Source organism: Lachancea lanzarotensis, scaffold LALA0S08 (genome assembly GCF_000938715.1).
Source record: "Lachancea lanzarotensis genome assembly LALA0, scaffold LALA0S08, whole genome shotgun sequence".
NCBI classification, from domain to species: Eukaryota; Fungi; Ascomycota; class Saccharomycetes; order Saccharomycetales; family Saccharomycetaceae; genus Lachancea; species Lachancea lanzarotensis.
In genome coordinates, this window is record NW_019212886.1 from 524,265 (window position 1) to 551,350 (window position 27,086).

General features: G+C 43.8%; 16 protein-coding genes and 1 non-coding gene across 17 annotated transcripts; 6 read left to right on the top strand and 11 right to left on the bottom strand.

Annotated features, from left to right (window-relative positions):
* Positions 1 to 12: 12 nt before the first annotated feature.
* On the bottom strand, positions 13 to 336 carry SPG4 (LALA0S08e05798g1_1; the record flags this gene model as incomplete). The annotated part of the gene is made up of 1 exon (XM_022771186.1): positions 13 to 336. The coding sequence occupies one exon, from the start codon at positions 334 to 336 to the stop codon at positions 13 to 15; it is 324 nt and encodes a 107-aa protein (XP_022629791.1).
* A 537-nt stretch (positions 337 to 873) lies between these two features.
* Positions 874 to 2,114, bottom strand: ASC1 (LALA0S08e05820g1_1; the record flags this gene model as incomplete). Its single annotated transcript, XM_022771187.1, has 2 exons — positions 874 to 1,296; positions 1,578 to 2,114. 2 exons carry the CDS (start codon positions 2,112 to 2,114, stop codon positions 874 to 876), a joined length of 960 nt encoding a protein of 319 aa, XP_022629792.1.
* Positions 2,115 to 4,254: 2,140 nt separating this feature from the next.
* Positions 4,255 to 6,396, top strand: APL2 (LALA0S08e05842g1_1; the record flags this gene model as incomplete). Its single annotated transcript, XM_022771189.1, has 1 exon — positions 4,255 to 6,396. One exon carries the CDS (start codon positions 4,255 to 4,257, stop codon positions 6,394 to 6,396), a length of 2,142 nt encoding a protein of 713 aa, XP_022629793.1.
* A 117-nt stretch (positions 6,397 to 6,513) lies between these two features.
* Positions 6,514 to 6,846, bottom strand: CMC1 (LALA0S08e05864g1_1; the record flags this gene model as incomplete). The annotated part of the gene is made up of 1 exon (XM_022771190.1): positions 6,514 to 6,846. One exon carries the CDS (start codon positions 6,844 to 6,846, stop codon positions 6,514 to 6,516), a length of 333 nt encoding a protein of 110 aa, XP_022629794.1.
* Positions 6,847 to 7,132: 286 nt separating this feature from the next.
* Positions 7,133 to 7,528, top strand: MRPL31 (LALA0S08e05886g1_1; the record flags this gene model as incomplete). Its single annotated transcript, XM_022771191.1, has 1 exon — positions 7,133 to 7,528. One exon carries the CDS (start codon positions 7,133 to 7,135, stop codon positions 7,526 to 7,528), a length of 396 nt encoding a protein of 131 aa, XP_022629795.1.
* Positions 7,529 to 7,682: 154 nt separating this feature from the next.
* Positions 7,683 to 8,288, bottom strand: SPC24 (LALA0S08e05908g1_1; the record flags this gene model as incomplete). Its single annotated transcript, XM_022771192.1, has 1 exon — positions 7,683 to 8,288. One exon carries the CDS (start codon positions 8,286 to 8,288, stop codon positions 7,683 to 7,685), a length of 606 nt encoding a protein of 201 aa, XP_022629796.1.
* Positions 8,289 to 8,465: 177 nt separating this feature from the next.
* Positions 8,466 to 8,681, top strand: HSK3 (LALA0S08e05930g1_1; the record flags this gene model as incomplete). Its single annotated transcript, XM_022771193.1, has 1 exon — positions 8,466 to 8,681. One exon carries the CDS (start codon positions 8,466 to 8,468, stop codon positions 8,679 to 8,681), a length of 216 nt encoding a protein of 71 aa, XP_022629797.1.
* Positions 8,682 to 8,878: 197 nt separating this feature from the next.
* CTK1 (LALA0S08e05952g1_1) lies at positions 8,879 to 10,373 on the bottom strand (the record flags this gene model as incomplete). The annotated part of the gene is made up of 2 exons (XM_022771194.1): positions 8,879 to 10,290; positions 10,361 to 10,373. 2 exons carry the CDS (start codon positions 10,371 to 10,373, stop codon positions 8,879 to 8,881), a joined length of 1,425 nt encoding a protein of 474 aa, XP_022629798.1.
* Positions 10,374 to 10,647: 274 nt separating this feature from the next.
* Positions 10,648 to 12,033, bottom strand: TGL1 (LALA0S08e05974g1_1; the record flags this gene model as incomplete). The annotated part of the gene is made up of 1 exon (XM_022771195.1): positions 10,648 to 12,033. One exon carries the CDS (start codon positions 12,031 to 12,033, stop codon positions 10,648 to 10,650), a length of 1,386 nt encoding a protein of 461 aa, XP_022629799.1.
* A 1,856-nt stretch (positions 12,034 to 13,889) lies between these two features.
* SDH3 (LALA0S08e05996g1_1) lies at positions 13,890 to 14,396 on the bottom strand (the record flags this gene model as incomplete). The annotated part of the gene is made up of 1 exon (XM_022771196.1): positions 13,890 to 14,396. One exon carries the CDS (start codon positions 14,394 to 14,396, stop codon positions 13,890 to 13,892), a length of 507 nt encoding a protein of 168 aa, XP_022629800.1.
* Positions 14,397 to 15,136: 740 nt separating this feature from the next.
* LALA0_S08e06018g (LALA0S08e06018g1_1) lies at positions 15,137 to 15,757 on the bottom strand (the record flags this gene model as incomplete). Its single annotated transcript, XM_022771197.1, has 1 exon — positions 15,137 to 15,757. One exon carries the CDS (start codon positions 15,755 to 15,757, stop codon positions 15,137 to 15,139), a length of 621 nt encoding a protein of 206 aa, XP_022629801.1.
* A 1,789-nt stretch (positions 15,758 to 17,546) lies between these two features.
* On the top strand, positions 17,547 to 18,233 carry SNF7 (LALA0S08e06040g1_1; the record flags this gene model as incomplete). Its single annotated transcript, XM_022771198.1, has 1 exon — positions 17,547 to 18,233. The coding sequence occupies one exon, from the start codon at positions 17,547 to 17,549 to the stop codon at positions 18,231 to 18,233; it is 687 nt and encodes a 228-aa protein (XP_022629802.1).
* Positions 18,234 to 18,472: 239 nt separating this feature from the next.
* On the bottom strand, positions 18,473 to 19,357 carry SED5 (LALA0S08e06062g1_1; the record flags this gene model as incomplete). The annotated part of the gene is made up of 1 exon (XM_022771200.1): positions 18,473 to 19,357. One exon carries the CDS (start codon positions 19,355 to 19,357, stop codon positions 18,473 to 18,475), a length of 885 nt encoding a protein of 294 aa, XP_022629803.1.
* A 1,909-nt stretch (positions 19,358 to 21,266) lies between these two features.
* Positions 21,267 to 23,057, top strand: LALA0_S08e06084g (LALA0S08e06084g1_1; the record flags this gene model as incomplete). The annotated part of the gene is made up of 1 exon (XM_022771201.1): positions 21,267 to 23,057. One exon carries the CDS (start codon positions 21,267 to 21,269, stop codon positions 23,055 to 23,057), a length of 1,791 nt encoding a protein of 596 aa, XP_022629804.1.
* Positions 23,058 to 23,129: 72 nt separating this feature from the next.
* Positions 23,130 to 24,392, bottom strand: AAT2 (LALA0S08e06106g1_1; the record flags this gene model as incomplete). Its single annotated transcript, XM_022771202.1, has 1 exon — positions 23,130 to 24,392. The coding sequence occupies one exon, from the start codon at positions 24,390 to 24,392 to the stop codon at positions 23,130 to 23,132; it is 1,263 nt and encodes a 420-aa protein (XP_022629805.1).
* A 1,136-nt stretch (positions 24,393 to 25,528) lies between these two features.
* On the top strand, positions 25,529 to 25,645 carry LALA0_S08e06128r. Its single transcript has 2 exons — positions 25,529 to 25,567; positions 25,601 to 25,645. It is a non-coding gene; the product is annotated as a tRNA-Leu (tRNA).
* Positions 25,646 to 25,827: 182 nt separating this feature from the next.
* PTI1 (LALA0S08e06150g1_1) lies at positions 25,828 to 27,018 on the bottom strand (the record flags this gene model as incomplete). The annotated part of the gene is made up of 1 exon (XM_022771203.1): positions 25,828 to 27,018. One exon carries the CDS (start codon positions 27,016 to 27,018, stop codon positions 25,828 to 25,830), a length of 1,191 nt encoding a protein of 396 aa, XP_022629806.1.
* Positions 27,019 to 27,086: the final 68 nt, after the last annotated feature.

The following is a 27,086-nucleotide window of genomic DNA, read 5'->3' on the forward strand; positions in this document are numbered from 1 at the left end:
TTCCCGCCGCATTCAAAAGTTCACCCGGTTGTTGGGCTCACCCTTGCGTAGCGTCTTCATCAAATCGTTCAATTCGCCTTGCGACAGTTTCGACACATCCACCATGTGGGGCGCTCCTACAGCCTCCTGTAACGCTTTTGCCTCAAGCTGAGGGTTTTCAGTAGAAGTGCCTAGAAGCTCGTTCTTGTCCAGTTTCTTGTTTTTTGGCGCCCGGTATTCGCTGGAATACACGTAATCTGTCTTTGTTCCGCCCGTATTGGACGCTCCTCCGAACATGCGGTTTGAAGAGTGTTTGTTCTTGTTGTAGACTTCGAAAGCTTCGAATATTCCTCCCATCGTTGTTAAGTGTTACTATGATTCCTGGTTTGTTATTTGAATTATGTGAGTTAACTGGTGGGTGGAAAAAATGTCCTTTAACAGATTCGGTGTTGTCTTTTATACCCCGGGGGGAGGAGTCGATTGTTAGATCGAGGCTCCCCTAATTTTAACAGGGTCATCAAGCGACTCGGATTGTTGTTGGAGAGATGCGGGGACACGGTGTGACGCTGATAAATAAGAAATTAAGGGTCCGCCACGAGTACTTCGGCGCCATGTGAGTACATTTGGGCGAGTACAGTTTCTTGAAGGCGCGCACGAGTACGTGAAAGACGAACCGTGAACCTAGCTCTCGAGAGAATGAGTAAAAGTAGCTAGCTTTGTCTACTCTAGCTTTGTCTACTCTAGCTTTGTCTACTCCAGCTTTGTTTAACTCCAATTACAAGGTTCGTCGCACTAGTTGTTCCGAATTTCCAGTGCCCTCCTCATCTCAAATCCAAAATTATTCAAATTGATGCGACTACGCTAATACTAAATACTCTTCTATACAAGTAACATTTAGTTGGCAGTCATGACTTGCCAAACTCTGATGACGTTGTCGGTGTAACCGGCAAACAAAGTTTGACCGTCGGCGGACCAGGCCAAGGAGATGGCGTGTGGGTCGGCAGCCTTGTTGTAGCCAGCGAATTCTGGTCTTAGCTCGTCAACAACCTTTCTTTCTTCCAAGTTGAAGATCTTGATACCAGAGGAGGTGGCAGCGGTCAACCAGTATCTGTTTGGAGAGAAGGCGACAGCGAAAACCTCGTCCTGGGCGTTCAAGGTGTACAAAGCGGTCTTGGCGCCCAAGTTCCACAACATGATCTCACCGTCCTTACCGGCAGAGGCGACTAGAGTTCCATCTGGGGAAGCAGTGACGGTGTTGACGTAGTTGTTGTGGCCGATGAAGTCAGCTTCGATTTGGAAAGAGTGCAAGTTCCAGACCTGAACGTTAAAAGTTAGTAAAAAGATGATTTTCGCAAAGTTTTTTCCTTACAAGTGGAGATGCTAAGTGGCTTCATCTGCGTTTTTTGAACATGACATCAGAGATCTTGGTGATTAAGATATGTCTCATTCGGGCTCCGAGAGCCCGTCCGAAGTAGCAAATATAGTATAACATCATGTGTCGCAGTTCAAAAACACAACAAGAAGCGGCTCTTGAGCCTCGCCCACTTGCAATTCCAATTGAGGTCCCTCCATAGTTTTCAGAATTAAAATTAACATACCTTGACAACCTTGTCCATACCGGCAGAGATGACGGTGACGGTGTCGTCTTCAGCGTTCTCATTTGGAGCAACTCTGACCTGGGAAACCCAGTCGTTGTGGCCCAATAGAGTGACCATACATTCACCCAAAGTGTTCCACACCTTGACGGTCTTGTCACGGGAAGCAGACACGATTTGAGAGGCACGTCTGTCAATGGTGACGGACAAGACGTCAGACTTGTGGCCAACGAAACGCTGGATACACTTACCGGTGGCAAGTTCCCACAATCTCACGGTCTTATCCCAAGAGGCAGACAAAGCATATTCACCGTCTGGGGTGACGGTACAGTCCTGGACGATGTGAGAGTGACCTCTGAAAGATCTGACTGGGACACCGTATTTCTGGTCGTCACCGGTCAATTTCCAGGTGATTAGAGACTTGTCACGAGAACCAGACAACAATAGGTTTGGTTGAGCTGGAGAAGTGGCCAACGAAGTGACCCAGCCGTTGTGACCTTCCAAAGTACCTCTTAGAACTAGAACCTCAGCAGAAGACATGTTTTGTGATAGTTGCGTTGCGGATTGCTCAAAAATAAGAAGTAGCACTAACTGAACATGCAATTGTTTTGAGCAAGAGTTTCGAGTATGGGTACATCCTGGTGCTCCCCAGGGCTACTACCGCGATTCGGAAATTTTTCAGTGCGTGGGTTAGCGTAGAATATTTAGAGTGTGTATATCCCGGTCCGGACTCGTATCTAGGATATACGCCTACGAGTACAATCGTGATTCATTACCGTCTACACGTGCTCAGTGGACTGAAATATACGCCGAGTGGTGTTAGGTTGTATGCGTTTGATACCGCAATTAACAGCACGGGGAGGTAGTGACTGCTAAAACCCGAACATTTTGTAAAATAAGTGAACGTGAAAAAATAAGGGCAAATGTCTAGAGGAGCTTGGTCAGCTGAAATGGAGCACACAGGAGTTGATGTACACGAGTACAAGGAGCAAGCTCAACGACGAGTACACGTCGAGAATGTGAGGTTGTTCACGTGATCACAGAATGGAGCAAATACCACGTGTCAGCGTAATGGCGCACCGTGGCAGGTGGAGAAAAGCGTATTGAGCACGATCTCTTGATTTTGGAAGGTCTTAGAGGTACAAACTTGCGATCAATTTAAATAAGAAGTAACAGTCTCCAAAATGGAACGCAGACGACACATACGTACATAATGATGATCTTGATGTTGGGCCAAGAACTCTTTTCTCACACATAATGCTGATTCCGCAGGACTGTGTGGTGAATGGGGCTTGTGTTTAATCGAACAGCCTAATGGCTTTGTCTTTCTTTTGCGCGTGGTATATTTTTAGTATGTATGTCATGTAACTGAACATTGAGTTATCTTTATGACAAAAATTGAGTTTAGATCCTGCGAAAGATGTGTCCGATTCAGAGTTGGAGTGGATTGCTGCTTTCCTCACTCGCCACATAGAGCAAGGTTACAGCTCATCCGTTAGAATGGCTATATAGGTAGCTTAGACGTAATATCATTCTCGATTCAATCTGTCACAGATCTTCAGTCATGTGACCATCTGCTGGACTCAAATACTGTAGCCTCTTTTCTATCGATATGGGGAAGTTAACAGCAGATAAGTTCTTGATGAGCACAGAGTTTTATAATGTTTAGCTCTGCCGTTGGCTTCCAGTTTCGAGTTCCGATCGTGTTTCCTTTACTATTGGATTTTCGCAACGTAGTACCGTCTCACGAACGGCATGTTAGAGAAAGTGAAATTATGTCTTCAAGAGCCAACACTCGTGCCTGCTGAACCTTCGAGTGAGAGCTCATGATATTGAAAAGATGCAAACTATTGTTGAATCCTGACCCTAAAGCTCAATGTCTTTACTTTGTTTTAAAATCATTTTCACGTGACTAACGACAGCGACGGTGTCGGTAAGAATGATGTAGTATCCACTAGGCGAACTGTAGCCATCGTTGCGGGTAGATGATTCCTAACTGGGAAGGTGTATCTTTTTATTCATCGTGTATCTAAAATTATTCAATAACAGGTATCTTCTAGTGGTAATCCACCACCTAGCTATATTGCAAGGAGGATATCAGTATATCGATCAGTTTGCCTTTCTGCTTCTTCTTCATTTCCACGTTCACGAAACTCCTGGACGTTAAATAATCGAGATGCTGAAAACAATTCGGAGAGTCTTCGAAATACAACCTTCACTGTTTCCATTCATTACTTAACAATTCCCAATTGCATGCAATTTAATCGTGACAAGCCAAATACACATACTTCCTGAACGAGCTAAAAAGTCCGCATCGATTCCAAGCAATTTGATTACTCGCTACAACTGCCCACTGTAAAAATCCCACTTCAAGTAATTTACCTCTTCTGAAGTTTCCTCTTGAAACGAAACTCACCTTCAACATAAGCAAAAAACATCGTAGAAATCTCAAAAAAATAGCGCTCAGATCTTGAATTCCTGTAAAGTTCAAATCTTCAACAATTGCTTCTTATATCAAGCTCAGACAGCCATAGTTTTATCAATGTTGTCTGTTGATGATTATTCTTTATACTTGGGTCGTACTATACGTGACAATAACAACTTCAATAACCATAACCATTGAACACCCAAAATAGCTCGAAATATCCACACATAACTCACCCGATAGACCTCCAACCTGATGGAAAAGAAACTTAAAAAGCTGCTTCAGAATGCGACACGAGTTGCACCAAAAATCTCCAAGAAAGGTGAACTTTTCGAGCTCAGAAATGGTCTAGTCTCTCCATACCCTCAAACTCGTAAAGATGCCATAAAGAAGACAATCCAGCAAATGACGCTAGGAAAAGATGTCTCGTCGCTATTCCCCGACATCCTCAAAAACATTGCTGCGTCTGATGTAGAACAGAAGAAATTGGTATACCTATACGTGATGAACTACGCAGAAACGCATCCTGAACTGTGCATTTTGGCTGTTAACACATTTGTGAGCGACGCACAAGATAGTAACCCACTGGTTCGATGTATGGCTATTAGAACAATGTCAATGATCAGAGTGGACAAAATTCTGGAGTATGTGGAAATTCCTCTGCGAAAAACGCTACAAGACGACAATCCATATGTTCGTAAAACGGCCGTGATATGCGTTGCAAAGCTATTTGCGCTGAATAAGGAGCTATGCCAGGAACTGGGCGTTCTAGAAGATCTTGTTTCCGCTTTAGAGGACTCCAATCCGATGGTTGTGGCTAACACAATAGCAGCGCTCTCGGATATATATGAAGCAGACCCCACGGTTGTTCCACTGCCGCTTCTCATTCAAAAACACGTTTCCCAGTTTCTGCTCGCCCTAAATGAGTGCACCGAATGGGCGAGAATAATTATTTTAGGTGCATTGGCTGAGTACAGCGCCCGAGATGCACTCGAGGCGGAACAGATCATAGATAGAGTCACACCACACTTACAACATGTCAACGCGGCCGTCGTATTGGCGACGGTTAAAGTGGTTATCAAAAATCTGCCTTTAATTCAGGTCAACTCGGAGTCAGCCATTTTCTCCAAAATTTCCTCTGCACTGGTATCTTTGATGTCAACACCGCCAGAAATGCAATATGTTGCGCTGCGCAACATTAGAATCATTCTACAAAAATATCCACAACTATTAACGCGGGAACTACGTATTTTTTACGTGAAGTTCAACGATCCCCTCTACCTCAAACTAGAAAAGATTGACATATTGGTAAGGCTGGTGGATCCTTCAAATTTGAAACAGTGTACGCTTTTGCTCGCAGAGCTGAAGGAATACGCATTAGAATTCGAGCCTGAGTTTGTTGCACGGGCGATCATTGCTTTATCGCAGTTGGGTGTCAAATACTCAGAGATCAAATTTGTTCGCAAAGTGCTAGATATTTTGGTTGAACTATGCAAAACGCGCGATTCATTCCAAGACGATTGTCTAGTGGCGATGTGTAACTTGCTCAGACACGCGGGTACTGGCGAAGAAGAAATGATCACACAGGTGTGCTCGTTGGCGCAAGTTTGGGGGTCGGTAGAGTCGGTACTACAGACAGACTATGCCAAGTGCAATTACATATGGCTGATTGGACAGTTCCCAGGGCAGTTCGATAATCTTCAGCGAAAAATCCAGACTCTTCTGGATTCTTTTACTCAGGAGGAAAGCTTAACTCAAATGTCTCTTTTGATTTGTGTTGTTAAACTGCATACTATGCTTCCGGGCTCAATTCTTCAAGAACTGTTGAACTTGGCAACTACGAGTACGAATGAAGTTGATGTAAGGGATATGGCTATTATGTACTGGAGATGCTTGTCCCTCGAAGGTTCGAACGACGACCTGATCAACCAGTTGTGCAACTCTACACTGCCTGAAATTTCGAACACTTTGGACACTTTTTCGCCTTCGTTACTGGAGACTTTGTTGCGGGAGTTATCGCTACTAAGTTCAATCTATTACAGACCAGTAGCGACGATGACCAAATTCAATGCCCATAAATCCAATCATGTGAAGGGCAAACAGCTGGACGAGCTGAAGTTCATGGCAAGGGACGAGATTATCAGGAACATGAATGAGGACAATTTACTGGATTTTGAAGACGATTCGAATTCTGCAATCAATGTTGGCGCAACGAATGGTTCCACGCTCAACGATCTAAACGATCTTTTTGACTTTGCTACTGAACCTATTCAGGAGCAGTCGAAATCAGAGCAGCCTCTTGAGGAATCGCTACATGATCTCACGTTGAACAGAACCGACCAATCGCATTCTAATGTAAACCCCAATAAAAGCCGTGAACTACTAGACTTGTTTTGAAAAAAGCTGCTGAAATTAAAAGTGTTTCGCAAGTGGTTATTGTATATTGTATGTGTATTTACATGATGAACAGGCTTTTTATTTCTTCGTGACGGTCGTATCGTTTTATCCCAATTTCTAATTGCTTCCTTTCTGCTGGAGCTGCTGTTGTTTGAGCTGGTCTTCCAGCCGCTGAATCCGGCGTTGCACTATTTTATCGCGTTCCTGGTCCACATGCGATTCGCCTTGGAATGAAAGAATGCACTCAGCCATGCGGTCTCGTTGTGATTCGCACGCTGGAAACAATTTTAATCCGTGCAACTTCGAGCATTCGACCATGGCTTTCACGTATTCTCCGCATTGGTCGTAGGCATACTTTTTGAGATTCTGGCGGGCCTCTTTCTCTTCCCGCGGACTCAAAGCCCAGATGGGAAGTCTGCGAGCTTGTTGTTCTTTAGACTCCTCTGACATCTATCTAAGAATCCGTAAATATATCTAAAATGGTATGTATAGAACCGCTGCGCTTGTAAGAACAAGATTGGACTAAGTTTTGACTTTCAATCAAGCCTTTATAGACAGTTTGCGGCCTAAAACTGTTCTTTCGATGAGGTGGATGTCAAATTCTGAAAAAGTTAGTCCATTTTATCTGAAATATATTAGAAATTGACGTTAAAGTTGGTGCAATCGAACTCATCTCGTGAAATCTGAAGAGGAAAAGAGCGTACTAGCCACTTCGAAAGGATTCTTCAGAGTTGAAATGTTTGGTCCGTTCAAGCCCTCAAATACTTTGCTTGGTGGTCTTCTTTGGAAGATCCCCGCAACGATGTCTCGTCCGCAGAAACAACGACAAAGACATAGACTTCAAAATGTGGACGATGTGCTTCAAAAAGTGAGATTGGGACTCCATACAGCTCGTTCGATGGCCAAGGGTGCGTCTTTCGAGACCGCTGTGAACAGCAGCAAGATTTTGAAACCGCGTATCAAACAATTGCGTGTGCTCAATAAAAACTCGCTTTTCCCACCGGAGAAACAGATGTCATACCGCGACAAATACACATATTTCAACAAACAGGCAAAGCAGTACCGTAAGGGCATGCATATGCTTCCCAAGTGGACCAAAGTATCACAACGGAGAAATCCCCGATTCTTCTGATCACTTTGGTGAAAACACCAACATCCCTACAACGCTCTCATCTGACGGAGGGAAACAAACAAGAAGAGAAGTGCAAAGAACTTGTACATAGCCATACATAACCATCACGAATTCACAAATTCTATCCCAATTCGTTTTCAAACCGATCTCTTTTTCACATTCTTTCCCACAGATACTTGGTCCGGTAAAACTCACTTGCTGAATCGTCAAGACTCACCACGTCCAGCGTGCCGGCCTTATTGAGCAGAGCTTTCCGATTAGGCAGATCTAGCACCAAGCCTAGTGATCGAAAAACCTGTATTTTCAAAATACTCGCCTTGTGAGTACGATCTGTGGTCGGTATGGCTTCTTGTAGCAGTTGTAAGTCCAATTCGTGGCCACCCGCATCATGAGCCAACTCTTTCAAGCCCATGTCTACTTTTTCCCGCATTGCCACTAGTCGTGTTTCTAATGCTTCCAGTTCGTGAGCGAGCTCATCAGCATCGTCCCGGCTGTCTGAAGAGCCGTTTCCATCTTTATTTGATGCTAATTGAGTCTGTTGCAGCACCTCCAGCCTATTTTCCGTCTTGCGGGCTTGAGATTCGACTAGTTTCATTTCTTCCACCCTCGTTTCTACCTTCTCTTGCACCAACCTCTGCAGCTCATCGATCTTTTGAGTAATGTTCAACAACGATTCCGCATCGTTGACCAGCGAGAAATTGTTCCTTGTTTCGCGAATAAGACCCACTGGATCGTCCAGAAGCTGTTCCTTGCTTGCCATGGCTCTCTTGAAGGATCTAAAGAGATCTTGAGCTCTTGTTTTGTTAGCTGCCAAGAAAGTTGGTATAATATGAATACAGATAGATCTAAACAACTTCTTGAACTTAAAGACACCTATAAACATCAAGAGCTTTGACGCCAAAAAGACGCTAACGGTTTCTTTGACTTACAAATACTCATGAATGACACCAAGAACCGACAGTATGCGCATCTAGCCCAACAATTGCGAGTTCTACAGGCCAACTTATCGAAAACCAGCAAACACATGGAAACCATGTCAAATCAATGCAATGAACATTTGGTGGGTCAACTCGGGAAGGTTCATGCGTCCTGGTTCATGGGCGGAAACCGCTGCTTTGAGGAAGAAATGCTTGGAAATGGAAGAAAACGGTAGATAACAGTAAGAACAACGGCGGTGACGAGATAAAGGTGACTCCTGAAGTTGTATAGTACTCTGTGATATATAGAAAATAGGATGAAAGAAAATAGGAAATGCTGGGAAAGTTCAAGGTTACAGCTGGTACATCTGTGGAGTGGATGGTTGATGAGAGGGGATGCAATTGGGGGAAGGAAAAGGAAAAGAGATAAGTGTCACGGAAGCGGGATAGAAGCAGCTGGCTCGGACTTGTCACGTCGTTTTTGCTCCTCTCTCTCCTTGCGACGATGCCGTTTGGCCTCGAACTCGTGCCAGCCGTCAAAACCCAACAAATCTAACGCCTGCGGCTGTGGATCTTCACGAAAAAACTGGTGCTTCAGGGCGTCGTGCGCTGAAAACCGTTTTTTCTCGTCATATAGCAGCAGACCCTTTGCGAGGTCAAGAGCTGCACTTGAGGGCAGCACTTTCTGGTAAAGCTCATCGAATCGTGTAGGGTATTTGCAAGTCTGTTGCGGTATCATCATAAAAAACCACGGCAAATCGAAGATTGTGGGCCATTGCTCTACACTTGGCGTGCCCATCACTGCAAAAATCGCATTCAGTTGCTCGACCTCGTTGGTACCCTGGAAAATAGCAGTTTGTTGAAACAGCTCCACGAGGAGACACCCACAGCCCCACATGTCAACTGCGGTACCATAATTCGTGGAGCCCAATAGCAGTTCTGGGGGACGATACCATAGTGTGATAACACGGTTTGTGTAATCTGAGTCATCACGCATTTTCCGTGCCAGCCCGAAATCCGTGATCTTCAATTGTCCCTTGTTGTTTATAAGAATGTTCGAGCCTTTAATATCCCGGTGTAGAATGCTATTTTCATGCAAATAGTCGATGCCCTCCAGCAAACTTTTGAAGATGTGTTTGCAGTTGGCAGCAGAGAACTTTATCTGCTCGTTCATCAGCAATCCAGACAAGTCATTATCAGCATATTCAAAAATCATGTAAACAGTTTTCTGCGACTCTACCATGATCTCCGAAAGTGTGCTTATGTTTTGATGGTCGAAGCTTTGGAGTAGTTTAATTTCACGAATTGACGTGATCGGGAAACCTTCGCGTTCACCCTCGAGTCTCAATCTTTTCAACGCCACTAGTTGACCAGTGACTGTGTTCTTAGCCTTGTAAACTTTCCCGTATGTTCCTTCGCCCACTTGTTGGATGCGTTCGTAAACTGAGGATTCCTGTTCACGTACGATGACAGATATCGGGGCCAATTTTGGCTTTATGGGAGGGGCTGTTGCAGGTTCGTAACGGGACTTTCCTGGCTGCTGCGGTTGTTTCATTAGCTTAGGTCCCGTAGGAAGTTCTTGTCCATTTACGTGGTTTCTTGCCTTGGATGTCCCTCTCGTAGCTGGAGCAGCATCTTGAAATCGGGATCCGCTATATCTAGACGGCCCTAAGTGTTGACGTTTTGATTCTGGTCTCTCAGGGTCTTTTTGTGAGCTCTGAAAGCCATTGCCACGCTCATAATTCCCCATCCGGTTCGTGTTACGTCCACTTCCAAGCGGTTGACTATTGGCTCCGTTAGGACCACTTGTTCGAGGCCCATTTCTCTTCCTGAAACCCTTTCGTTCTGCAGAAAAAAGAACCTAAGTTAGTAAAATCGTTTCGAGACTGTTGAACGCATTTCTAAGTTCACATACGGTTGAATGACATGCTCTTTTTGTCCATTTTAGGTTTTTACTTTTCTATCATTTCATCGATGAGATTGTCAAATAAAGTATAATTTACCTACACTCTTAGTATACGTAAAGCAACAAAATGAACGACAGCGCCAGGATACAGACGAAAGGGAAGTATTATCAAAGATCAATCATTTTAGAAAGATCCAATAGTGTTATGTGGAAGTTGCTTAAAATTTTCGGCGAGTGATTCGCCCAACTGTAGCATGAAATAATTCGATATGTTTTTTGAGTAGCTGCGAGAAAGACTATGGCGCTTTGGTAACAACGCTATCACTGTACTTTCTGGTGAAAGGACTAGCAAGTTCATTAGTAGAGTCAAATGCAGTGCCCTCTTCTAGTGCCTTGACATCCTTGAAGAACCAGACGAAACGCAGCAAATTTGGAATCACCAGGTTTCCGACGTCGCGACCCCATAGAAGATCCAAGTGCTCGTGAGCAGGAATCATTACGTCAAATACTTGAGAAACGGGCAAATTCGCCTTCATAACTTCGATGTCGACCAGCGAATCGGAACCTCCGTACAACAACAAAACTGGGATGCGGATATTGGTGCGCGTGGGGAAAGTTGTGATTTGGTAGGAACGGGTAGGGTTCCACGAGTTCATAACCACGTCGTGCTCCTCGAACATTTGAAACCGTTGTGCGTGAAGAATCTGAAACCAGTGAACAACACTTTTAACGCTGGTGGTCGAGTACAGCTTGGCATAAGAGGCGTGTTTCTGCTCGGACGAAATGTTGTACGACTTCCAGTCAAAGAGAAACCGATTGGCAAGGTCGATAATGATGTTGAACAGCGACGGTGGTAGTGTTTTTTGCCAGACGGTTGCACTCGGCAATAATATGCGGTTTCCAAAAAATAAATTCATCACGCGTGGACTGGACTTTAGTAGTGTGTCGACAATTCGATTGTGCAACCCTTGTGGCGTCATTGCGGGCGCAATGGCAACGAAGAGACTTACTTTTTCGTTCAGGTCTTCACGCACACTCAGAGCGGCAAATGTCTGCGAAGAGCCCTGGGAAAACCCCACGCATATCAACTCCTCCTGCCGCGTGTGATCCAGTACAAACTCGATGGAATTTGGGATGTCGAAAAATGCGAACTCATCGATTGAAAAACTCCAAAAATCCTGAGTTTTGGGACCCTTGGACAAATGCTGCGTCGAATATTTATTTCCCCGGTTGTTACCCATCCAGACATCGAAGCCCAGAGAATGCAGTACTAATGGCAAGTTGCACTCCCGTTGTGTGTGGCACATCCAGATGTCCGAACACATCAAAAGTCCATGATGCAAGTAGACCACTTGTCCGTTGTTGTTTTCTGGCGACGGAGCCAGGCGGTGTAACGTCAGTAGGTAGTCATCTTCGGTGCGTACAATGTGGTCTTCGATATCAACTCCGAAGATTTGGCCCATTTCATGAATATTTTTAGCATCACGTAATTGTTGCGAAAGCTCATCTACGGGTCCCAATGCACCTCTAGTAAAGGTATTAATCACTGCCGTTACTGTGTCCATCCAAATCTTCGGAATGCAGTTCAGCACCACCGTCAGTAGTTTTTCAACCATTACCAAGAACAGGATGACGTAGTCGGTGAAAGAGATGCGTCCAAGAAACGGAATGAACGCAGACATGTAAGCGAATGTCGAAAGCAGGCTTGGAGAGCTCTAAAATGTGTTTTTGATGGTGTTGGTCTTGTCTTTTTTGGTTCGATGAGTTGATATGTGATGAGATGAGCTTGAATTGACCCTATATATAGCTACTATATATCGGAATAAAGGTTCAAATAAGTTCAGGACAAGAACACAACAGGACTCAAAGCTATTACCGTGTCACTGGACTCTTCAAATTGTGGAGAGTTTTGGGATTCGAATGAGCCTAAAATCGGCAAGTTTTGAGAACTTTGTAGTTTTGAAGACTGGTGAACTAATATACAGGAAGAATACCTTGTAAATGAGTAAAGGAAGGTGAAACTTGAGATGGGAACGCTTGAAGAAGGCCTGAAATAGATGGAACCTGCTTTTTTGGGCGCTAGAAATAGCATGTGTACGGGGAATTTTCTTGCAACCTAGGAGCTCCCCACAGTCTGGTGGGAAGGAGCATCTTTTGGGAGGGCACTGTCATCGTGGATTTAGAGCCACCTCGAGTTAAAAACTCCAGATAGACGGTAATTAGACACTCAATTCAACACGGAGAATCGAAATAAGGTTATAGATCTGTCATTTAGTGGCCGAATGGATACATCCTGTCAGTCTAGAAATTTGACATTAGAAGTGGCTCGAGTTGTTGAAGAGATAAAGAGAGACTAAGGACTTAGAGAGATAACATACGAGAAAAAAGAGAGAATATAGAAGAAAATGAAGTTACCGGTCCTTGCGAGGGAGGATAAAAACGAAATGTAATTCGTTTCATCTTCAAAATGTGACCATCACAGTGCAAAACGAAGAAAGGGCGTAAACCAGCCATGAAGAACTCAGAAGATGTTCATCACCGTTTTATTCTACATGTCGTTATCCGATACCCAACTTGCCAAGTACTGCGTCTTCAAGTATCACTTTACGCTAGCCTGTCGCCCGTATACTGGCATGGTGACAGAAGGTACGTTTGCCCAAAATTCACCTTTGAAACAGTTTATTGAGAGAACTGATGTTATATTGACAGACTGTCTTGAACATGATGGAGTTGTGACAGATCTGCCAATATGAACCATCGAAAGATTCTTTGGGGCAATGACTGCGAGCACTGAGGTACAGGCATCTCCTAAACACTTTGTCAAGCAATTTCGGAGAAAAAGCCTGTGAAGATACCATTTTTAAGATGCGGTATGCTGATTTTACGAGACTTTACTTGTTGAACAACTTTCGTAAGAAGCCTACCTCCTTTATTAGAACAAATTCAAGAAAGCGTTCTTCTGAATACTTTTGAACTCGATTCACCGAATTTGAACAGATGCATGTTCCCCGCTTTAAGCTCCCCATATGCCAAGGAACACACACAACAGTAAGGATTACGGCTAAACAGGTATCTCTTGCTCATGAACATTTATAGTTCAGAGTGTGAATTTCCAAAATTCAACTGTTTGACAAATAGATTACACCAAGAGGATAAAGGCTCTCCCATCGAGTGTCAATTGCTGGAAAACAGTGCAGATGAGATGATTTTGTCGTTGTTGTCTTGATCTGGACGCGAAGTCCATATCATGTTGTACTAATGTGTCATATACTTAGTCTTCGCTTTCGATGTCTCGAAATCAGCAACGATGAAGCATACGGACACCAAGGATTTCCCTAGCAATGACACTAAACTTCTTAAGCGTCTAAAGGATAAGCATATTTTGCTAGGAAATTTCATTTCTGTATAATAGTTTCAGCTATCGATATGTCTTTCATACGATTTCTGCAACGAAATCTGGTGAATATTTAAATAAGTGAAGGAGGCCAGCCCACTTAGAGGCAGGCCATAAATAGTGCATAAAGTCGGTGCAATCTACTTAACGTAGAAGTAAACTTGTGCCAACAACGGCTGTGAAGGCCAGCACGGTGTAACCAGTAGTGTACACACCCTTGAGACTCATGGCGCGACCTGTGTCCCAGATCAAATGACGGATACCGTTAGAGAAGTGGAAAGCAAAGAAGTAAGCACCAGAAGCCTTGGCGGTCCAATCGGCCCATGTGGGGACCTTTTCATGGTACCATTTGGCCAAGTTATTAGTGGTGAGCCCTAGTCCGAAAGCGGTGGAAACGCCGAATGCGATAGTTGCGGTGAAAAAGCCAAGCCCGAGAAGCACCCCGGTGACACGGTGCAGCGAAGACAAGTACCATGTGAGTTGTGGCTGGTAGATGGTCAGATGAGGAGAAACGGGTCTATTTTTCCGCTGGGCCATCAAAATCTGGTGTTCTTCAGCAGCACTAGATTTGACGGTGGAAACCAAGCGACGGGATGCCATCCTCAGTGGTTTACACCATACAGCAGGCTTGTTGAGTCCTAGAGAAAGCATTTTTCTTGAAGTTTTCTTGGTGAATAAATATGTGTCGACAGAAGGGGAAGCCTCTTTAAAACTGCTAAAAAAACGCTAGAAAGACGGTTTGAAAGCTGAAGACGGCACAGAAAGTATTCTGGTATAGAATTCTAGTTCTAAAACAGACGGAAAACGACTCCTGGTGTTGGCTTGGTTCGATTTTTGACGAGATGAGATGTTCGAATGAGTATATAATAGGATTCGATTAATTGATCAATCTCGATGAGAATCCCAAAAAGTACGTACGAAGCGACCAAATCAACATCGGCTCCGACGTCGGTGGTCACATGACCATTGATATGATGTGTATCGTATATACCAAGCAGAGACAGAGAAAGACAGCGACAGAGAAGTGTTAGTCAAGGTTGTTACCAATGTAGTGAAACGGTGCTGTGCGGAATCTCCGAGATTACAAGATTCAAGTGTTAGACATGAATCATTATGATGGTTTTAGCGTCTCTGTAGCGGTTTTCGTTGTGCCATCATCATAAGTAGTGTTGTCCATTAGAGCCCATGGCGATCTTGAACCAGGTACGTTTTTCTATTCTTATGGTAAAGTGAAAATGATAGCGTAAATTATTTTATATGTGTGGTCGTGAAAAAAGGAATATGAGCCGGGACAAACGTTGTGTCCGCCGTAGTTTTTGTTTTATTTTCGGTTTACTTTTCGAAAGGGGTTTCATATCGTCGTTAAGGTTGGTTGTGCACTTGAAAGATGCTTATTCCATCTCCGCAAGCACATTTTTCAGTTTCTGCATGAGATCGACCTCTTCCGGTCCCACATCCGTGGCACCCGGAGCTAGCATTACATCTGCATGCGTATTTCTAAGCACACCAAACGCTGTATCGTCATCGCCCACATCAGGGACGGTTGCTGGTTCAGTAGTGCCGTCAAGCAAAGATTGGCGGGGTTTTCGCCCGCGCTTGCGTCGTTTAGAGGTATTCACCAAAAGTGTTTCCATAGGCGGCAGTTCGCTACGACTGATATCGCCTGGGGCGTCTGGTCCGAGCCCCGAAGCTGTATTACCCCGATTATTATGGCCTCTTGAGGATTCTATGACAAGCTGCGTGTAAACCTCGATATCTTGTTTTAACTTCGCTATCACGGTTTTCAGCCGCGAGTTTTCGCTTTGAATCGTGCCATACTCCTGTTGCAGTTGTTCCGTCTCAATTTCACGTTGTTTACGCCGCATATCTCGTTCTTGTTTCGACAAAGTGGCGCGTTTGGAGCGTCCGCCATTGGGCGTCTTGGTATCATCTCGAGCACCTCTGCGATCAAAAACCCACTGGTCGGATGTAATTATCCGCTGCTGCGGTGACGAATTCGTCTCCGAATGCATGACAGAACAATTATCACCCCGTGGATGTGTCAAACGTTACACCAGTGGTCTTTACTTGAGATTTTACTGGATCTGATGGTTAAATCAATGATGATGGATCGGGAAGACAAGAGCTCAATTAATTTCCTTCAATATTGACCGCTAATTATGATATTCGAAAAAAGGTCACGTGAATAGAGACTAATGGAAGGAAAGATCTGGAAATTTCGGGCGCAGAGGGATGTAAAAGTACTTAGTATCATATGGTAATGGCCTCTGACTGCTTTGGATGGGTTTCAACGTCTTGAAGAAGAGGGAGCAATATAATCACTATACACGATTCTGTCACCTTGAATGGAAACATGACATTGAATGCCAGTGAAACTCCATGAACTATCGAGAAATACATGTGTTTTGAGAAATAATTGATTTGAATACGTTCACTTCACCAATTTTAGCTTTTTGTCTTTTGAAACTCGAAAAATGGTGTTAAATGCTTTTCTGAAGATGTCAGCGGGGGATAAAGTGATATACCAGCTAGTAGGTGTGAACGACAGTAGCAGCATAGCAGCAGAGTGAAGCTAGCATCGACGAGAAACTTGTTTGCTGGTCTGCCAAATGACAGATTACAATACGGCAGAGAGACACAACGTCCAGCTTTCTTGGCAGATTTTCTTTGTTGGGATTGGTAAACTATATGGTATAGTGCCAATAGTGTAATCAGAAAATGTTGGGATTGGTGAACTATATGGTATAGTGTCAATTGCGTAATCCGAAAGTGACATATTAGTCTAAAATGACATCTTAAGCGCTAGGTGAATTGGACCAATCGTAAAGGTTTGAAGCAACAATACGTCAACGCTATGCAGGATTTACAATCAATTCAGGCCCACCATCAAGTAATCCTTACTAATGGCAAGGGTCTAGAACGTTACCTACTGTTTCCTAATGTTGCTCCAAAAATCGTTTAAATATCCGTAGTTTGGTCAAACAGAACGTAGCCAAAAAAAAACCACGGACAGACAAGTACAGTCCATAACCATAACCATTCACTTAGAGCAAATCATGACTGAACAAACGAAGCAGTTTAACAACTCGAATACTGCCGACGTAGTCGAGCCTCAACAAAAATCTGCGCAGCTGCTCTTCCGCTTAACCTCCAAGTATGACAGTAATATGAGCTCAATTATTACATCCTACAATCAGAAATTCTCAAGTCGTTCCTGTCCTCAAGTCTTCTTGTCAACCTTTTCCCGTCGTGCTACTTGTGAATTTGTGTATCACTTTGTACAATTCTGACATGTTCGCAACAATGTAACTTCAAAAGCTTCATAACACTCGTTAAAATGCTCAAATCGATACCATTAGCATAAAAAACATCTTCGAAACTCCAATCATCAATAAACTTTATCAAACTCCTCCATGTTCTCTCACCACCGCTCGCACTCACCACTTGTAGCTCGAACCTCGACCATAAACAATTTCCAGAGTAAGAAACCAATCCCACAATATATTCCACCCATTGTATAAATCCCAAACCGTACTCTAACCTCTACCTTTCCATCCATGAAACGTTTCCTTCCTTGAAATATTATCACTTTTCTTAAAACTGTCACCAAGTCACTGGCGTACAAAGTGACATCTCCAAAATAATAATTACCGGTCTCATCAATCATATACAATATCTATCTCAATCCCCTCCTCTAAACTACAATCATCTCCAAGACGTGTGGTTTTGGTCGACACTTTGCAGTTATCTTCGACAGGAGGCGTTTTCATAGCGGGTTTGAACAAGTGCCCATATTAGGCGATGTGGTCTTACCTGTTTGGCACAGGTGCAACGAGCAAGAATAAGGATGCCCCCAAAAAAGCGATTCTAGATCTACGGGAGCATATAACACTACTGGGGAAGAAAGAAGCACATTTGCAATCACAAGTAACCGTACAAGAACAATCAGCTCGGCAGCAACTGGCGAAAAACAACAAAGTAGGAGCTAAAAATGCGTTGAAACGAAAGAAAACGTATGAATCGCAGTTGGTGAAGATTCAGGCACAAATGGATTCGCTCGAGCAACAGCTGTATTCGATCGAATCTGCGAATCTGAACCTGGAGACTATGAAGGCGATGAAACAGGGTGCTTCTGCAATGAAAAACATCCATAAGGGCATGGATATTGACAAAGTGGACGAAACTATGGACGAAATTCGAGAACAGGTGGAATTGGGCGAAGAAATTTCCGACGCCATCTCTAGACCCTTGCATGCGGGTGCAGAAGTGGACGAAGACGAAATCGACGAAGAATTGGAAGCTTTGGCTGCTGAAAACGTGAAACAAGAAGTGATACCACCGCAAAAACTGCCCTCAGTTCCCCAAGACAAAGTCAGGGAGTGGCAACCGCCGCAGAAGGCCCAGGGAGAAGAACAAGAAGAAGAGGACGAAGAAGAAGACGAGGATGAACGGGCGTTACGCGAGTTGCAAGCAGAAATGGGTTTATGACGCGCTGGCGTGCTAGCTCCTAAAGTTTTTATAAATATCTAATTCATCAATTTGAGCAGTAATACTAGATCCTAGGATATTCTTGCCTTCGAATTCATCTTTTTTGGCAACAAATGCTGAAGCCTAGATATTCTCGCCCTCGATCCCCAATCCCAGACTCTAAGATATTATCGATTTTCTTTACCGCTCTATTACTGTACCTAATACCTGCTAGTTACACCATTGCAATGTTGACTGATTCAATTGACCAAGACCCACACGAGAAAGAAGACGAAAAGAACTGCAAAGATCTTGACAGCTAACCACCGATTGCTACTTACTCGGTCAAAGTATTTTAGTAGCTCTCTTTGCGCTCCTGATATGTTGAGATCAATGTCATCTACATTGGCGTCAATTCTCTGAATCACTTCACCTTGCTCTTGAACCATGTGGGCTAACTGTTGGAAAAGATTACCCACTTCTTGTATCGTAGATTCGATGGTTTCTACGGCTCTGTTACGCTCTTGCAAATATGTAGAAGAGCTTTGTTCTTCGAGTAGCAGCATTTGAGACTCTTGTGGCAATGAAAGCTGGCCCGAGTTTTCATTATTCTCCTCCAAGACCGAAGACATGAATGGATTTGAGTTGTTGTACACATGCTGCTGTTCTGATTGTGTCTGCGAGCTCAGTTGTTCCCAGCGATCACGATTGGCGAGTTCTAGCTTTTGACGTTGCTCAAGCACGCTTTTGAAGTCTCCGCTAATATTCTTCATCTTGGTATTCAGAAGATTCACCACATTTCGAGTATGCTGAACAGGTTGTGAGGTCGTGTTTTGGTTCCCACCCATTTTTGCAAGTTCCATCATGCTTTGCTCAACCGCGTAGATCTTGCGTTTGATGACAAAAGTGAGTTCTGCTATTTCCACCGGGTTGTCATTCAGCATTGGCTTCCGTTTCGCCAATTGTGCGAGTTTTCCCAGTAGTTGGGCCGTTTGTGCGATTTCATGTGCTATTGAAGAGGCTTGCTGCTGAAACTGAGACTTTTGAACAGAAGTACTTGCATGTTTGGTAGTTTCGTGGGATCTTTTGTTGTGCTGTATGACTGATCTTTGGAACTCAGTTGTTCTGTCGCGAATGTTGAGCATGGTTATTGGAATAACTGTATTTCTCCTAGAACACCGAAAAAGGTCGCTATTGAACCCGAAAAGAACTGGAAGCAACTTGAACTCTGGGTCTAGGTCCAATCAGTGTCGAAGTTAATCACCAGGAAGGTGGAGAGAGCTAGTGGATTGAGGGAATCCGAACTTCATCGTTAACGATTGTTGTAATCGTCACTTGTAGGCTTTAATTATTCAATGTACAGTTCAGGGTCACTATATACGTTATACCACGCTAAGATTTAATCAAAACTGTTGTTCACCGAGAGCTCGAAAAGACGGCTTGAAGTTCGAATGGTTCAATATTAGACGTGTTTCAAAATAGTTTGGCGAGGCTATGTGATTTTTTTGACGTTTCTACGATTCGCGGATCAAATTTTGATTGCCATAGTAATGCAAACCATTTTGAAAGCAACGAGACCCTTGAATATCTGCAAAACATTTCGCCAGGGTTTCTCGTGCTGCTGTTATGTTGATATAAGGGCTTACTGCCCTGGTTCGAACTGTATTACTTTCATCCTCTCTGTCGTTAATCGCAGCCACGATCACGTGATACAAGAGACTATTTTATTTAACTACCTTGACCTGTGGAACTCTCCTAGTCCAAGCATCGCTGGGATCATTCAGAACCCGAGTAGACTCATATAGATACGCCGTAAAGATAGACTTGACGAACTGCAACCGAGTTTAGCTCTTTCTGCATTCAAGGCTCTACGGCACAGGAAAGATGCTTATACTCGTTCTAGTTGTCAAAATGGGTCTTCATAATTTCGTGGTATCATGTGTTTCATTAAAAGCGCCATAGTCTTCGTAGTTATATAGTAAATGAGTGCATCTTTCCTTGCTGTGTTACGCGTACTGAGAATCGTCTCTTAAACACGACAACCTGGATGGATTATGAGACTCAGTGGAACTGAGTTTATAGTCGCTAGAGAGCTAAGATCATGTAATTGTTCAAGTTTCTCGGTTATGTTGTCAAATTCTGTCGCTGTCATCTCATCACGTGCTCACCATTACTTTGTAGTAAATCTGACGCCGAACTTAAGAAGAGTAATTGACATAAGATATATGCCTCTAGACTTAACCAGATGATAGAATAAGTCAACTGAGGTGAGAAAACGTTCCGCACGTTCTTACATGAACCAACATCCACTAAGATGTCGTTAGCTGGACTGTGTCACATGACCAGAATGCCAGATGTCAAATGGGAAAAAAGTGATCACCTTGAGGAAAGCGTTTCTTACATGACATTCTGAGTAAACGCTCACCGAAAAAAACTAGCACAAGCACAAAACCAATTTATTTCCTTTCTGTTTAGCTTCATCACCTTCGTTTACATTCTCTTCAATGACACTCCACACCTATCGTCCATGATTTGTTGTCTTTTTCATATAATTTGTCGAGCTCTCTAAACTCATAATGATAAGCTTTTAAATAGTAAAAAATCTAGGATAATTTCACACTGCATCGCTTGCATAACCTCCTAGCGGCTCGCTTTGTAAGTCTTATCACAAACAATGAAAATAATCGATCATGGCGTGTGTAATGAAAACCTCACGCAATGGCCAAGAAACTTATTCCAGTGATACAAAACTTTGCCAATATCCTAAAAATGGTCTTCAAACTCTTATCGGGCTCGAAAATGGTTTGCTTATGCGTGGCGTCAGTGTTCTGAGCTCATCAAGACCATATCACCCAGTACGACGTGTAGATAGATTAACTACGATAAGCATCTAATGGCATCAGCCAAACCAACCTAAGAACCCATTGTAATCCTCCTAAAGGCTACGCTTTCACAATATTTCAGCAGCTTCATAGTTCGCGGCAAACACCATTCAACTACTCGCCAAAAAAGCAGGTTTACAGCATTTTTTGATCCGTACAATTTTTCTTCCTGATGAGCGAAACTGACGCTCTCTTAACGCAGCAAACTTCTCGATCCAACGGTAGTAACTCTTCGTTGAGAGGTGGTGGAATTTCAAATTCGCAACCCCAGGAAGACTGTCTCATGGCACCACTTTTGAGCGGTGAAATTTCTTCAGTTCCAGGCAGAAAAGATGATTCAACAACGTCTAACGCACCACACGCTTTAAGTGCATTGAAGACCAATTTGATGGTAGGAGTGCTGTTTCTGGGAACCTTTTTAGCGGCTATGGATATGACAGTGGTGACAACGCTCTTGCCAACCATTGCGTCCGACCTGGAGGCTAGCTCACAAATGTCTTGGATTGCAACTTCATACTTGCTATCTTGCAGTTCTTTTCAGCCAATGTACGGGAAGCTTTCAGACGTTTTTGGTCGTCGTGAAATGCTGGTCGCCTCTAACATTTTTTTCGCTGCCGGATGCTTCTTGTGTGGTTCTAGCTTTTCTAGCAACGTCTGGTATTTGTCGGTAGCGAGATTTATTGCTGGTATTGGCGGTGGTGGAATGACCACACTTTCAACCATTGCCATAAGTGACCTCATTCCTCTCCGACAGCGAGGAATGTATCAGGGTATGGGAAACATTTGCTTCTCCTTGGGATCCGCGTCAGGGTCCCTCCTAGGCGCACTGTTACAGAAATCTATCGGTTGGCGCTGGGCTTTTCTCGTCCAAGCTCCGATCGCCGCGTTGAGTGCGATTTTGGTGCTTGTAACACTAAAACTGCCTGACAAGTCACCAGGACGTGGCTCTGTGTGGATAGCCATTAAGAAAAATGGTCACTTCGACTGGTATCAAATACCGAAGCTTATCGACCTTGTCGGATGCATTTCTCTTGTGAGTGCTATGCTAGTTTTAATGGTCGCCATTACCTCTTTAAATGATCCCGGAAGTCTCGGATTCTACAAATGGACTGCACTTCTACTAGCTCTGGCATTAACATCTGGGTACTTTGTGCACACCGAGTTAAATGTTGAGAACCCAGTGATCCCACTGAAGCTTGTTATTGGAAACAGAACGGTACTATCATCCTCTTTTACAAACTGGTTTTGCACAATGGCTATGTTTGCCGCGATATACTTCATGCCAGTCTTTTGGCAAGGCGTGTACCGACTCTCTCCGTTGGATGTGGGGTTGCGGTCAGTTTCTAATTTTCTGGGAATATCTGTTGGTTCGATGGGCTCGGGACTGTACATGAAGTCAACTGGCAAGTATCGTACTTTCTCCTTCGTGATGTACAGCTTGTTCGTACTTGGAATCTTAACTCTATTCCTCACCACGTTCCACCGCAACTCTCTGGGTTACATTGAATACCTTTTAATGTTTTTGCCCGGCGCTGGATACGCTGCAATGCTAACTGTCACACTTTTGGCTCTTATTGCCAGCGTAGATTACTCCCACCAAGCGCAAGTAACTTCTATCCAGTATGCGTTTAGAGCCACCGGTTCCACGTTTGGTGTTGCATTAGCCGGTCTCGTATACCAGACGGGTCTTAAATATAAACTGGAAAGAAGTGTACTAGGAAGCAGCGAGCTGTTATCCAAGTACGGCACACGCAGACTTGAAAAGTGGTGCCAAGAGATCATCAAAGACAATCTTTTTGACACATCATTCGATGAAACTCTGCAATATAAGACTGCCGGTTCCTTCATGTTTGGTAGCCAGGGCGCAATAGGTTTGGCGTTAGTAATGGCTATCTTGGGTCTGTGCTCGAGTATGTTCACCAGAGAACATTTCCTGCACACGTCTGTTCCAAGCCGAAACTAGTTAACGAATATTAGTATGTTGACGTTATAATGAATACAAAAGAGCTTTTAAGTAGCGTTCAATTACAATTATTTACAATTTAGAGGTACCAAAATAGTTCACAACTTCGTTGATAGCTTTTGCCACATGCTCGACATTACCGCTGTTCAAGCCAGCAATCGAAGCTCTACCAGAGCTTGCCATGTAAACTGCATGTTCTTTTTCCAATCTTTGAACCATTTCAGCACTCAAACCAGTATAGGAAAACATACCGGTTTGATCAACAATATGGTCCCAGTTTCCGGGGGTCTTAAGACTAACCAAGGCGTCTCTCAACAGATGTCTCATTTTGATAATTCTGGATGACATCGTTACCATATCGGCATGCCACTGTTTGGTCAGCTCTGGTTTGTTAAGAACTTGGGCAACAATCTTGGCTCCATAAGCCGGTGGAGTGGAAAGCTCACTACGGGTAATCAAAGCGAGTTGGGATTGGATAGCAGCTTTCACATCGGCCATCTTTACGAACTCATCTTGGTGTGGCAAGACAAGGTGGAAGCAGCCGGCACGTTCACCGTACATTCCAACATTTTTAGCGAACGACTGACAGATGATAACTGGAGTTACATCAGCCAAAAGCTCCAACCCGAGACGAACGGCAAAGGCATCTTTGTTCAAATTTCCGGAAGCGAAGCCTTGGTACGCAGAGTCAAACAGAACCATATGCTCCTTTTCCACAATAGCTTTCAAAATTGTAGCCCATTGTTCTTCATTAGGATCCAAGCCTGTAGGGTTGTGCGCACAAGCATGTAGCACAAAAATCGATCCCTGGGGCGCCGTTTTGATGGCATTTAGGTATCCTTCGAGATCCAAGGACTTTGATGCCGCGTTCCAGTAAGGATAAGTCGCAGTTTTCAATCCTTTGCCCTCGAAAATACTCTTATGGTTTGCCCAAGTGGGGTCCGATAAATACACTAATTTGTCCTTACACGTCGTGGAATAAAAACTGGCTGCCATATGCAGAGCACCTGTTCCAGAAAGCGACTGAACAGAGACAGTACGGCCCTCTTTGAGAGCCAAAGAGTCCTGACCCAAGAGCACCATAGCTGCAGGATCAGTGAGCGATGTTAGGCCGGTAATGTTCAAATATTCGTGATTGTAGTCAGGATCCTCTTGAATCAATTTTTCCGCTTCACGCACACTTGGAAGCACCCATGGTTTTCCACTATCGTCACGGTACGCTCCAATTCCTAGGTCGACCTTCATCTTTCTGGAATCCTGGGACATTCTCTGCTTAATGTTGAAAAGAGCATCTGGTGGGAGCAGCGCAACGTTGTTGAAAATAGTCTTGGACATTTTTGCTGATACTGGTGTGTTAAACCTTGTTGTAGGGCCACAAAATGCTGTTCAAGAGATGTCTTTTGAAGAAAGTTCATGAACTTTGTTCAATTTGACTCATCTCGTCGTCAATTTTTCATTAATATAGTATAGCGTCAGTCACTTATTCGTCATGCTGGACAACGGAAACTGTCATCGCCAGTAAATGAGACAAGTTAGGCTTAGAGATAGGACAATTCATCTTGGCTCGATCAACTGGAATTCTAAAATTCACCACAATGTTTCCAAATATTTTTGCGATGACGGAACGGGACGTTGGCGTTATTCATGGCATTGGGTGAGTCACTTGGGAAACTTGGAAAAAAGCCGGTATTTTTGGTTCTGTTTGGTAGAAACTTTTGAGTCGCTGAGGAATGAGAATTCTATTGGGAAATGAGGAGTGCATTTGAGAGTAGGAGTGGGGTCGTTTTGAGAGTTGGTGTTCAAATTGCTGCGTATGATGGCCAGCCAGATCAAGTTTCGGAACAGTTTCTGATTTGAGAAATGGGAGGTTTCTCGGAAGTTTAGAATTGGTTTAAAGCGAAAACACTAAAGTAAACCGGCACTATGTGAGTGTAGTTCTCGGAGATAAGAAGGACACATTTAATTTTTGGTACTACTGTCATTTACTCTTTATTGAGCATTCCTATGGTATTTTAACCGTTATTCAGGGTTTCTTCACGTATTATCGATCTGAAGACAGCATCCAGAGCTCACGTTCGGTGTCCAGCCAGAAATCCTTGTCTTCGAAGACAACATGCTTAAAAAAAAAACAGTTTTACAAAAAAGTTTCCGAACGTGCTATGAAAGTGTTGAAGCAAGAAACTGTATACTTCGAGCACCTGACTCAACTCTCATACTGATCACTGTCGTTGTCATCTGTTTTGACTCTTATCCGTTGAGCTGAAATGCATAGAAAAAGTGGACACTCTACAGCCTCGGATTCCAAACTCAAACCCGACACAAGCTCCAATCGTACTGATGCCACTAGCTACTTGATTGAGTACAAGTACCGCTGTTGGAATGTGGTTTTCTAACTATGCCAGTTGCGTCAACTGATCCTCTGACTCTTCACCATGGTATGCTATTCCAAAAACATTATTAATTCATCAATTGGTTGTTTGGCCGAGCGGTCTAAGGCGCCTGATTCAAGAAGTTCGCTTCTTAACGCTGTTATACAGTGGAACACTCAGGTATCGTAAGATGCAAGAGTTCGAATCTCTTAGCAACCATAATTTTTTTAATACCTTTTGTTGTAGAAAGAAAAGACATTGAAACGTCAGTAATTAAGGTTATCAAGTTACTTACTCAATGCCTTATTACGCCTGCCGGATTTGCTATCGATCACCTTTGTTTTCAACCCACTTCTCCCAGAAAGCTTTTATCTATATATTCTTTTATTCACAAGGCATCGTCACATTAAGTATTCCCGCTTGAAATTTTCTACCATGGTAACTTGATCCGGGGGTAGCAGTCGTATTTGATCGGATGTCAATTGCAAGACTTGTTTGATCATGTCCTGCTGTTGTTGTGGAACTGCTGCAAGTTTCACCATATTGATCCGAGTTCCTTCCGATTTGATCGGAATCTGGGGAGGTGTAAACGGAGCGTGGCTACGAGGCATGTTCATACCGTAATTGCCCATTTGTTGTTGCTGTTGCTGCTGCTGTGGTGGAGGAGCGCTATAAACAGCACCAGCACCCATCATCGACGGCTGCTGGAGTTGCGGCTGACCCAGAGGACCTGTAGACGCGTGGAGAGGAACATTCCCGTTCATAGGAGTGTTGCTTGGCGTATTACCACGACTGTAAACTTCTGTAGCGCCGTTAATTACATTTGGAGACTGCGCTTGTGTTCCAGCTTGCTCCGCTATTACTTTTGTCACCACACCGTAATTTATAAATCCCATTTCGAGCATGGCTTGAGTCACAGCAATGGCGATGTCCGGATTCGACGCCAAAAACTTGGTAACTTGTTCACGATTGGCATCTTGACCGGCCAAGATCTTGAGATTGGAAATCATTTCCAAAAGTTGCAAAGGTGCAATCTTGCTTAAATTTGCAGACACAACGTCCCCTGCAGTCATCGAACCGGGTACATATCCCGGAAGATGTTTCGAAGCTTTGCTTAAAATATCAGGAAATGTGGTGGAATTACCAGAATCTACTGAGCTGCCATTGGAAGCCACAGGAACTGGGTTTGTGGGCCTTCTTGGTAGTGGGACTTCTGAAACCATTTCGAACGGCAGTTCTAAACCCAAGTCCCACGGAAAAGCATCACGATCTAAATCAAGCGGTGTGCTGGATGAATGTTTGGAGTTGGATATTATCCTTTCCAGTTCGCATGGAATTTTTTTAATTTTTTGCAGCAGTTCCAAGGCCCGTCTGCAGTCTTTACTTGTGGTATAGTTTACCACTACACCGACCAATTTCCCGTTTCGCGGGTCGGTCTTTCGCGAAATATTCGTGATAGGTCCGGAACCAGCTACCACTGACGAAACAACAGTCTCGTTCCAGTTTGGTGGAAGATTGGTGATTAGAATCGACGACGACAAAAGATCGGGAGTAAGTGTATGGCGACCTTTTCGAGTTCTGGGATCTGACATCCTGAGCAATTATGTTATGCTGAATCGACCTGAATTGTCCAATTTGCCTAAAGTTGAGGCCTCAGGAG